The following is an 11,464-nucleotide window of genomic DNA, read 5'->3' as shown; positions in this document are numbered from 1 at the left end:
TTGGTCCTCATATTTTTATTAGTCTCAATTAGGTCCCCATTTTTGTAAATTAGTATCAATTAGGTCCTTTCCGTTAGTAGAGAACAAACACCGTTAATTAGGTGCCACGTGTCAACTCCTCGTTTTTTTGAATTTTTTTTTGAATTTTTAAATTTTTTTTTTAAATTTTTAAAATATTTTTTTAAAAAAATATTTATGCCACGTGTCACTTCTGTAATTGGCCACGTGTCAATCTATTATGGTGACACGTGTCAAATTAATATATGAATATCAATTTGGTCCTCATATTTGTTAAATTGATTTGATTTGAGTCCCAAATTTTTTTAAAAATTTTCAATTTCAGGCACTCCAAATTTAAACCAAATTTTACTTTTATATAATGTTATGATTATTTTTATTAAAATTGATATTTTAATTAAATATTTTAATAATATTAATTATATTTAATATTAAAATTTTAAATATATTTATTTTAATTTTTTATAAAATTATTTTAAAATTTTAAATTTGAATTTATAAAATTGTTATTTTTAAGCCAACTCTAAAATATTGTTGATATTGAATATTATACAAATATTTCGAATATAAATTTATTAATTTATATATTTATAATTTTAAAATAAAATTTAAATAAAGTTTAATGTAAAATATAAATTTAAATAAATTAAATGTTGTTAAAAATATGTAATAGAAATATCACTTGTAATAAAAGTATCATCATTACATTTATAAAAAAATTAAATTTGTTCTAAATTTGGAGCATATGAAATTAAAATTATTTTAAAAAAATTTGGGACTGAAATCAAATCAAATTAACAAATATGAGGACCAAATTGAGATTCATACATTAATTTGACACGTGTCACCATATTAGATTGACACGTGGCACATTACAGAAGTGACACGTGGCATAAATATTTTTTTTAAAAAATTTTAAAAAATTAAAAAATTTAAAAAAAAAATCAAAAAATTCAAAAAATTCAAAAAAAATTCAAAAAAATTCAAAAAATTCAAAAAAAAGAGAAGCTGACACGTGGCACCTACTTAACTGTACTAACGGAAAGGACCTAATTGATACTAATTTACAAAAATGAGGACCTAATTGAGACTAATAAAAATACGAGGACCAAATTGAGATTTTGCTACAAAAACGAGGACCAACGGAGTATTTTAACCTTATTTTAACAAAGCACTTCGTGACTTTTGTTTTTTATTTTTTTTTTATTTTTTATTTTAAAAATTATTTGGATTATATTTGTGTAAAATTTAAATGTTGTCTTCTTTTCTTTTGCAGATGAATAAGAAAATCTATTTGTTGGCAAAGTTTATTTTAACAAACTTTCACAAGGTTTTACATTGACTTTTGTTTTCTCTTTAATATCTTTATTTCAAAAATTATTTTAATCATGTTTTTATAAAATTTAAACATTATCTTCTCTGACTTTGCATATGAACGGAAAATGACGTGAAAAAAAAAACAAAAGTTATATAGGACTTTATCAAAGTTTGTTAAAATAAAGTTTGTCACCAAATCGTTCATATGGAAAGTGAAAAAAAAAAACAATATTTAAATTTTACACAAATATGATCCAAACAATATTTAAATTTTGGACAATGATATGTTAATAATTAAATTTTGATAATTTTTTCGTAAGAAGTGACATCTTTTAATTAATTTAAAAAAAATGAAAAAGAAATAAAAGATGAAAAACCATAACAGATCAAGTTGTAAAATAAAATTGTCAAATTTTAGTTGTTAAAAAATTATTTTCTTTAAATTTTATACAAATGATCCAAATAATTTTTGAAATAAAAAATTAAAGAGAAAACAAAAGTCATGTAATAATTTGTCAAAATTTGTTAAAATAAACTTTTGTCAACAATTCGTTTTCCATTTTAAATATGCTTGAGGTTGGTTCGGAGGAGAAACACCCAACAGAAGTCATGGATGGGAATTAAAAATTGATGAACGCAATTACGAGGAACAAAGTGGGAGAAATTTCCAAGAAAAGACCAACTCAACGCCCACAAGACTCTTGTCAATGTATATTTCTTCAATTGTTTGTCCATACTTCGTATCTTAACTGTTCAGTCACCAAGTTTGCTTCCATTTTTGTCATTTGCAATGCCTTCTAAAGCCATCATGCAATGCAGCTCTTCTTCATCATCTCAAGTCACAAGAATATATGATGTGTTTGTGAGTTTCCGAGGTGAAGACACTCGAAACAACTTCACTGATTTTCTCTTCCAAGTTCTTCGTAGAAAAGGCTTCCATGCCTTCAAAGACGATGCAGATCTCAGGAAAGGTGAATCCATAGCACCGGAACTGCAACAAGCCATTGAAGGGTCTCGCATTTTCATCGTGGTCTTCTCTAAGAACTATGCTTCCTCCACTTGGTGCTTGCGTGAACTTGCACACATTTGCTATTTGGTTGAAACACCGGGAAGACATGTTCTACCTATTTTTTATGATGTGGATCCGTCAGATGTGCGAAAACAGAGTGGCTATTACGAGAAACCCTTTGTCGAATTCGAAGAAAGATTTAGAGAAGATAATGAAGGGATGGAGGAAGTGCAGAGATGGAGAGAAGCTCTCACACAAGTTGCCAATCTGAGTGGCTGGGACATTAGAAATAGGTAAGCTATCTTCTCTCATTTAATCATAAATCTAAATTTACTTCGTATATGTCTCTAACACTTAGGTAGTCCTACCATATATCTATACATATATCTTCTCAAAAATCTCTTGCTCGTGGTTTTCTTCAATTTGTTATCCTAATACACTTGAGAGAGGTTTAATGTCTTGAAGAAGTAACATAATTTACCTATTTGGTTCTTTTGGGTGATGACTTGACATTCCTTATTTTCATTAAAATGGCAGGCCACAATATGCAGTGATTGAAGAAATTGTTCAAAAGGTGACAGATGTATTGGGTCATAAATTTTCTAGTCTTCCAAATGATAATCTAGTTGGGATGCAATTTCGTGTCGAGGAATTGGAAAAACTGTTATATATGGGGTCAAGTAATGATGTTAGAGTTTTTGGAATCAGTGGAATGGGTGGAGTAGGAAAGACTACTCTTGTTCGTGCTTTATACGAAAGAATCTGTCATCAATATGATTTTACTTGTTATATTGATGATGTGAACCAGATATATGGAGATTCTAGTACATTAGGTGTACAAAAGCAATTGCTTTCTTGTTCTCTAAATGAAAAATATGAAGAGATTTGCAATGTTTCTGAAGGAACTTATTTGATATGGAAAATGCTACAACGTAAAAAATCACTTATAGTTCTCGATAATGTTGATGAAGTTGAACAGCTAAAGATATTTACTGGGAATCGAGACACTATGTTACGTGATTGTCTTGGTAGAGGGAGCATAATCATCATAATTTCTAGGGATGAACAAATATTGAGGATACATGGAGTAGATGAGGTTCACCAAGTTCAACCACTAGAGAAAGAAGAGGCCGTTCAATTATTTTGTAGACATGCTTTCAAAGCTAATATTATTATGAGTGATTATGAAAAGATGACAAATGAGGTACTATGGCATGTTCAAGGTCATCCTTTAGCACTTGAAATATTGGGTTCAACATTATTTGGTCTAAGTGTATCACAATGGAGAAGTGCATTAGCTATGCTAAGAGAAAATAAAAGTAAAAAGATTATGGATGTGCTGAGAATAAGTTTTGAAGCGTTGGATTCTACAAACAAGGAAATATTTCTAGACATTTCTTGCTTTCTCCATAATTATGAAGTGGAAAATGCAGTAGAAATTCTAAAGTTTCGTGGATTTTATCCCGACTATGGCTTGAAAGTTCTCATAAATAAATCACTCTTGATCGTCAAGGATGGGAGACTTATAATGCATCGCCTGTTGATAGACTTGGGCCGGTCCATTGTTCGTGAAATATCACCTAAAGAGCCAAGAAACTGGAGCAGAGTGTGGAGCAGCAAGGATCTCCAAAAAATATTGTCAAATAACATGGTACAATAGTTTTCAATTACAAAATTTTATTATGTTCACATTTATCTGGGATATAAAATATAGAATTGTGCTATCTTGTTTAACAGTAAGTTTCAGTGTGTTCCTTTTAAGTTTTACTAGTTTTATTTTTGGTTCCTTAAGGTTTCTATATTTAACCAAATTGGTCATTTAGGTTATTACATCAAGTTTGGTCAACTTGATGATTGATAGTCTCTTGGTGTACCAGAGTAACAGTTGAATTCTCTTCTGTCAAAATTTTAATTTAATAGTTGTCAAATGATTAATGAAGATTTTTTAAGCAGTATTTGGAGGCATCGATAAGTCTTTATATTTTCTGACTATTAAAACACAAACTCGTCAATTGTAACGTCCCATATTGAAAGGGAACGTCACACAGGATAGAATAGTAACGCGGTCTTGGAACATAAGCATAACTCCTAAGAAAAACCCAAGAAGAACATGAAGTCTAACCCAAGTAGACTATGCAGCGGAATCATCTCTCCCCTGTTGACCATGAGTACCTCTCGCATTTGCTCCCATCAATAAATTGATGATCATCGCAAAGGTAAAAGAGCAACATACAAAGCAATCAAACAAGCAAAGGGTACGCTAGAGCCGAAAAGATTTTATCATACAATCAAATATACTTTCACAGTCCGATATACATACATCATCCAAGCATGTTATGACCTTCCAATCAATACACTAAGACTCGACTCGACTCATCCGGATACATATAATCTGGTCGGATTCAGCGGATGCTTGCACTTGTGGTGGATTACCCTACAAGTGTTACAATGTTTCAATCCCCACACACAAGGTTAGCCCTTAATGAGTTTCAGGTCTCTTGTCTCACCACAAGAGTCAATCCGTTCTAAGTGAGACTAACTGACTCCTTAGAGTGTCAAGATCTAACCTTACCTTGAATCCTTACCAAATTATATAGATGGGACACCACCATGGACTTCGACTAACAGGGGCCATGAAATTACGTCCCGACGACTAAAGCACCACCAGGAAGTCTCACCTAGAGACTCGTGGATTTACGTACTGACAACATACCAATCACATTCCAAACAAACAAGTAATATTGATGATGCATTTAACACCTCACGCCATCCTTTGTAACCATCCTGATTCATATTCCATGTTGATTTCATACCATCCCATTCTTCCCAATTCGGGGATATAGAACTCACCTCATACCAATACCATGCCATCAATGTAACATTATTGTTCATACCGAATTCATGACCACATATATAACCAATCATTTCATTGAAATCGCATGCCAAGATTTATCCAAGATCATCATTCACAATCTATGAATCACATTACTCATGCAAATTCATTCATCTCATACTTTATAAATGCATACCAAGACATACATATATCACAAAATAGTATTCATCCCAAATAAATGAGTGCCAACATTTAAGTACTTGCAATTCCATACAATCAAGCACAACCCACAACCATAATTCTTACACCAAAATTCCCAAGAAAATTTATTATCACAAAACCAAAATCATTGCAGTAATGCGTGACACATTTCTCAAGCTACAAACATCTAATAGATGATCCAACCGATCAAACCATAAAATAGCATGTTATGAACCACATGTCAAAATTTGAGCTCAATCCAACGGTTAATGACTCGGAAAAGTCAATTTTACTAAAACTGTGCATATTAGAAAAATACGCAGTCGCCCAACGACCCAGGGCACTCGCCCAGCGACTGTGCGACTTATCAAAATACGAGAAATAACGTCAAATATCACAGTTTCATAAATATTTGAACCCCTAACTCAGAAATATACAAAAAACTAACGTTTTCCCCCAATCTTTTCTCATATTTCACAAACATTAATCGTATAAAATAGAAATAACGTGAAACCCTAGCTTCCTTACCTGGAAAAGGGTTAATATTGGACTTCGACTCTTAAGCCAGCGAAACCGGTAGCTCCAAGGACAGATATATGAACTGAAACAGTGGCACAACAAAGGAGATTGGATTCACACAGTGAGTCCCAACATAAACCACGAAAACAACTTAAAAAGGCTAGGTTCGAGAACTAACTTACGGGAGACGGAGTTTGAGCTCACTTGAACTTGGCTAGATCTCCAAACCCTAACAGAGGTTCTGTGGAGAGAAAATGGGTGAGTTAGGGTACTGATTTTTTCAGAATGACTTGCAATTGAAGGACCTTGGCTGCTTTAGGGGCCTTGGCACCCTATGGGCCAGCCGTTTAGGCCCAACAGTGTGGCAGCCCTTAACATTAGGGCACTCAATAAAAGTGGGCCTTACATCAATCTTTAAAATGTTTGTGAATGCACTCGAGACTATAAGAAAAACATAAATTAAAAACCCAAATTATCTTCCTTTTGTTCTAAGTTTTTATATAGGCAACAATTTTATTGTGCCAGCAAAGTGTTATTAGAGTTATAGATCTTTGCAACAACAATAAACTAAATGAGGTATGAATATCTCACTAGACAAATTTCAAAAGATCATGAGGCCAAAAAAATCAAGGAAGCACGAGATACTTTTCAACAAGAGTTTGAAGGAGATTCAAAGGGTGTGAACAATCAAACTTCAATCTCTTGAGAGAGATTTTGAAAATGAGAAAAGTGAAAGAAAAGGAATGTTTGAGTGAATATTCCAATAGATTTCTGAATTAGTGATTGAATGAAGTCCTCCCATGGAGATACAATCAATTATTGAAGAATTGTTGGTAAAAGATTTACTAATTACTACTAATTTGACTGAATAATTTTAACTATATATGGTCGATGTTATAGAAGAAACTAAATGTTTGTTCAAAGGTTGATGAAGTAAATTAGATCCTACGACCAAATAGTTGTGTTATGTTTTCAATTTAAACTTATGGAGTAATCTCAAAAAGTCGAATCAACAAATATTGATGAGTTCTTTAGAGGTGGAGGAAAACCCACCTAGATCGAATGCTTGAATAAAGTCATAATGTAATAATTGCAAAGCGTTTTTGCTTGTTAAAAAAGGATTGTCACTTTCACAATCAATAACATAATTTATTTGTTAAAGCAGAATACGGTGAAGGAAATTTGTTCTTAGGTTGTTAAAAGACTACACGAGAGCATAAAAACATATGATATTTGAACAAGAGTGCAATAGTCACATGACCAGAGATACAAAAGCTTTTGTTAACATGAAATCCTCATTTGCCTCACAAGTTAAATTAGGCAATGGAATGTAAAGGGAAGAAGACAAAGACAACATTGGAGTTACAAAAAAGCAATGAGATAAGGTAATTCATGACACTCTTTAAGTAGAAAAACTAGATGAAAATATGTTCAACATTGGACAACTTTTGAATTACGAGTATACTTTTCGAATTGAGAATCGAGAGTGGAGAATTGAGAATTGAAAGAAAACTCAACTTGGTGGCAAGATAAAACGGTGACATAAGTTTGTGTTGTTTGAGAAAGAAACGCCTAAAGAGTTTTTTCCCCTGAAGGATTTTAATACAACAATTTGCATGCTGAATAGATGCAAAACAAAGTTTGTTTGGAACATGATACCATTTGAAGTTTAGAGCAGAAAAACCCTTTTGTGAATCATCTTAAAATTTTTGGGTGTGTTTTTATGCTCAAGTTTCCAAACTAAAGAGAGAACAAAGCTTGAACAGTGGATGATATATCTTTATTTGTAATAGTTTAGTGTCAAATTGGATATGTAGAGTTTACAGTTTAAAGATGAAGGAGGTGATAATCAATTAAGATGTCAAATTTAATGAGAAGACTTCTTAGAATTGGTGGAAATAAAAGGTGGGAGGAGAAAATAATTTCATCAACTATTTTGAAGCAAAGTTCAACATTTGAAAACGAGGAATATGAAAGTAAACAATTAGCCCCAAATATAACAAGTTCTTCACCCTCTCATCAAATACTTATAAATGTATGCAAACACTTATGAATGCTCTAACGTTTTCTTTCCACTTTTCAATGTTGTAGCCCGCAGAAAATCTGGAAGCCGTAGTTTGTAATAAGTTTGAATACCGTAAAACAACCTTGAACGCAGATGCGTTTTCAAACGTGAGTCATCTTAAGTTGCTCAAGATCAATGGTGCATATTTTTCCGGAATCCTGGACTATCTTCCTAGTGAATTAGGATATCTATGTTGGATTGGATATCCTTTTAAGTCTTTGCCATCTCGTTTTGTACCATACAAGCTTGTTTCATTGTCCCTGACTTATAGCAATATCGAGCAACTATGGGAAGATACAAAGGTATAGTTACGTATTGTTCTTTTCTGATTTTATATGAACAATCAAAGTATCTAAGCTTTATGATTGTTTTAAAAATTCGATATGTTATGCTATATGAATGTTATGATATATATTCACATGCCATTTCAAGAGATGTATCATTCAACCTGTACAAGTATATGCAAGTCAACAAAAGAAAGATAAGTGTGATTATTGACTTTGTTTCCTGTTATTGTCTTTCAGCCTTTACACAATTTGAAGCGTTTGGATCTCTCTTTTTCAGAAGACCTAATCAAGATGCCAGATTTAGGGGAGGCCATAAATCTTGAGTGGCTAAGTCTGAGAAGTTGTACAAAAATAAAGGAGATCCATCCATCCATTGGTCTTCGAAGAAAACTCTCTTATGTGACTTTGGAAGGCTGCGAAAATCTTATAAAGTTGCCACATTTTGAAGAGACCCAAAATCTTGAAATACTAGATCTTGAGAGCTGTATAAAACTGGAGAAGATCCATCCATCCATTGGTCATATAAGAAAACTGAAATTTTTGAACTTGAAAGACTGCGAAAGTCTTACCATGTTACCACATTTTAGAGAGGACCTAAATCTTGAAATTCTAAATCTCCAAGGATGTATGAAGCTGAGGCAGATCAATCCATCCATTCATCATCTAAAAAAACTCACTATTTTGAATATGGAAGGCTGCAAAAGGCTTGTGAGCTTGCCCTACACCATATTATGCCTCAATTCTCTCAGTTATCTGAATCTATCGGCCTGTTCAAATCTGTGTTATATCCAGTTTTTAGAAGAAGCAAGGGATGAAGGTCATTTGAAGAGGCCTTGTATAGGTGAAGCTTCTGTAAGATCATCCATCATGAAAAGGTGGTTTAAGTGGCCTTTACACTTGTTGCATTCAAGAAGACATAAAGATTCAGCTAGCCACTTTTTGCCTTCTCCCTATTTCTCATGCATGCGTGAACTTGATTTAAGTTTCTGCGCTTTACTTGAAATCCCTGATGTTGTTGGAAGTTTTCACAGATTAGAAAGGCTAAATTTAAGTGGAAACAGTTTTTCTAAACTACCAAGCCTGAAGGAGCTTTCCAAACTGTATCATTTAGTCTTAAGGCATTGCGAGCAACTGATATATTTGCCTGAGCTCCCTTCACATACTTACTTGCCATCAGTAATTTACAAACGACCATGGCCAACGACAGAAACTCCAGTATGGACAGACGGTCCACAAAAACAACCTGGACATTATATAAAGTCAGGTTTAGAAGTTTTGAACTGCCCAAAATTAGTTGAGATTGAGAGGGAACGCTGCACGAGAATGACTGTTTCATGGATGATACAAATACTTCAGGTCTGTAGGATCCTTCTTTCTCTTTCTCTATTTTTGTGTGTAAATTCCAGGAACTAACAGTTTTTTCTTTGGTACCAGGCGCAACGCCGCGTAGATCCGTTGTCCATGCCAATGAATCCAATGTTTTCAAGTGTTATTCCTGGAAGTGAAATACCAAGCTTTTTCAACCATCAGGAGGATAGCGGGATATCATGCATTGATGCATCTCGCTATGGGCATAACTATGTGGCTGCTTTGCTTTGTGTAGTATTCGGTGCTCAGTGCAGAAGGGGGATTGTGTCACCAATGTGTCCTTCAAAAGCAAGAGGAATATATAATGGCAGTAAGATTCAGATGGTTCTTCATGATGATCTAGCCATCATGGACGAATTTTCAGATTGCATGTGGATAGCCTTTTTTAATGAACATGAATTCAATCGATGTCAGTACTCATGGTTCTATGATAAAATATTAGCCATAATCGGGAATGACTTTGATATTAATGTGAAGAAATGGGGGTATCGTCTGATATATGATCTGGATCTAGAGTTATCAACCTTAGCAATGATGCATGGTGGAAATTCGTCGGCCTTGAAGAACGAACTTTTGGCAATTGAAGAAAACAAGTAACAACGCTGCATTTCCACTGCAATTTCATGATTCTGTTGGCATGCATATTGTTAGGTTCGCTATGGCGATAGGATCATTCAAACACATGTAAAGGAGATATTTTGTTGCAATATTGCTCATGGTACCCATTCAAATGTACGAAGATATTTAGAACTACATTTTTCTGTAACAGTCAGTATGTGTGGTTCGTATTACGTTCTGCAGTTTGACAGTTCTGTAGTTTGATTCCCTAAGTCTAGCTTAAATTTCAGTTCCATTTTGTTAGATGGCTTCTTGGTCCTTGTTGGGGGAATTCAGTGATGCATGTTATGAGGGAAATGTTCAATGAAAGAAGTAGTTGAGGTATCATCACTTCCTTAGTCAACTGTTTTGCAATCTGCTTCGGTATTCTGGTAATTACGTATATAAAAGTACAAATATAATTGTAGGGATCTGAGAAAACATCTATTTGGTTATTTTATGAAGTTTCTAGAGAAAAAACATGAAAATAGAACACGAAATAACATCATTTAAATGGTTTTCGAAACAAGGAAACTTCTTTTCTGAAACTGAACGAGAAATTCCTTCCTACTCTTATGTTGCTTCTTTACTATCTTGTTCTACATATATCGTAAGATAATCAATACGACAAAGTGTTCCCTTACTCTGACAAGTTAAACTAGCTTCATTTTTACACAAAAATATGTAAAAAGTCTATTTCCTATGGAAAAATATGTTCTATGAATGAAGTTGCAAATCACTTAGCATAGTTGCATTAAGTATTACATTGTATGTAAGTGTCCCTTATTCCCCTCTTCTTGCATAGGATTAATACTAGGACCTCCTAGGAAGACAAAAACACCAAGACCAGTAATGTTTGTTCATCGTGAATTGTAACATGTAACATGATGTCATTTCTGTGAATATTAGAAAAAAAAAATGTAAAACGGACGCGTTAAATAATACTCAAACCCATTTAAGTATAATTTAAAAGATATATTTTCTACTTTGATAAATTTTGTATCATGTTTTTGTTAAAAATTTAAGTGAGTTTAATGTTTAGTGAAACGCAAGAAAGATGAATAAGATATAACCAGGATGACATGATCTGCCTATCTTCTATGATTGGATCCATCATATGTGCCAAAACAAAGAAAGATCATTCTTGGTGCACTCTATCCACTACTGCTGCCACGTAAGATTCCAAGTGCATGACTCCTCTTTTGATGACAGCTCTTCTATTATAGGTTCGGCCAACCTTTCAAAGTCTT

The 11,464-nt window shown here is 33.2% G+C and overlaps 1 protein-coding gene across 2 annotated transcripts; it reads left to right on the top strand.

Annotated features, from left to right (window-relative positions):
* The first annotated feature begins 1,942 nt into the window (after positions 1-1,942).
* LOC114169797 (TMV resistance protein N-like) lies at positions 1,943-10,551 on the top strand. 2 transcript variants are annotated; one of them, XM_028055105.2, is made up of 5 exons: positions 1,943-2,637; positions 2,882-3,995; positions 7,989-8,264; positions 8,487-9,605; positions 9,684-10,551. In XM_028055105.2, the coding sequence occupies exons 1-5, from the start codon at positions 2,126-2,128 to the stop codon at positions 10,212-10,214; spliced, it is 3,552 nt and encodes a 1,183-aa protein (XP_027910906.2). In that variant the 5' UTR covers positions 1,943-2,125; the 3' UTR covers positions 10,215-10,551. The 2 variants fall into 2 exon arrangements, with proteins under 2 accessions (XP_027910906.2, XP_027910908.2); XM_028055107.2 differs by lacking the exon at positions 7,989-8,264.
* Positions 10,552-11,464: the final 913 nt, after the last annotated feature.

The sequence above is a fragment of the Vigna unguiculata genome, chromosome 11 (assembly GCF_037176805.1).
Source record: "Vigna unguiculata cultivar grain cowpea cultivar isolate G323 ecotype 2 chromosome 11, ASM3717680v1, whole genome shotgun sequence".
NCBI lineage: Eukaryota > Viridiplantae > Streptophyta > Magnoliopsida > Fabales > Fabaceae > Vigna > Vigna unguiculata.
Note: the sequence above shows the minus strand (reverse complement) of the source record. Positions and strands in the feature narration are given on the sequence as shown.

Excerpts from the sequence above, each read along its gene's own strand:
- LOC114169797 (XM_028055105.2), top strand. The coding sequence starts at position 2,126 with ATGCCTTCTAAAGCCATCATGCAATGCAGCTCTTCTTCATCATCTCAA. Across the intron at positions 3,996-7,988 it reads AAATATTGTCAAATAACATG|CCCGCAGAAAATCTGGAAGC; the intron begins GTACAATAGTTT and ends TCAATGTTGTAG. Across the intron at positions 8,265-8,486 it reads AACTATGGGAAGATACAAAG|CCTTTACACAATTTGAAGCG; the intron begins GTATAGTTACGT and ends ATTGTCTTTCAG.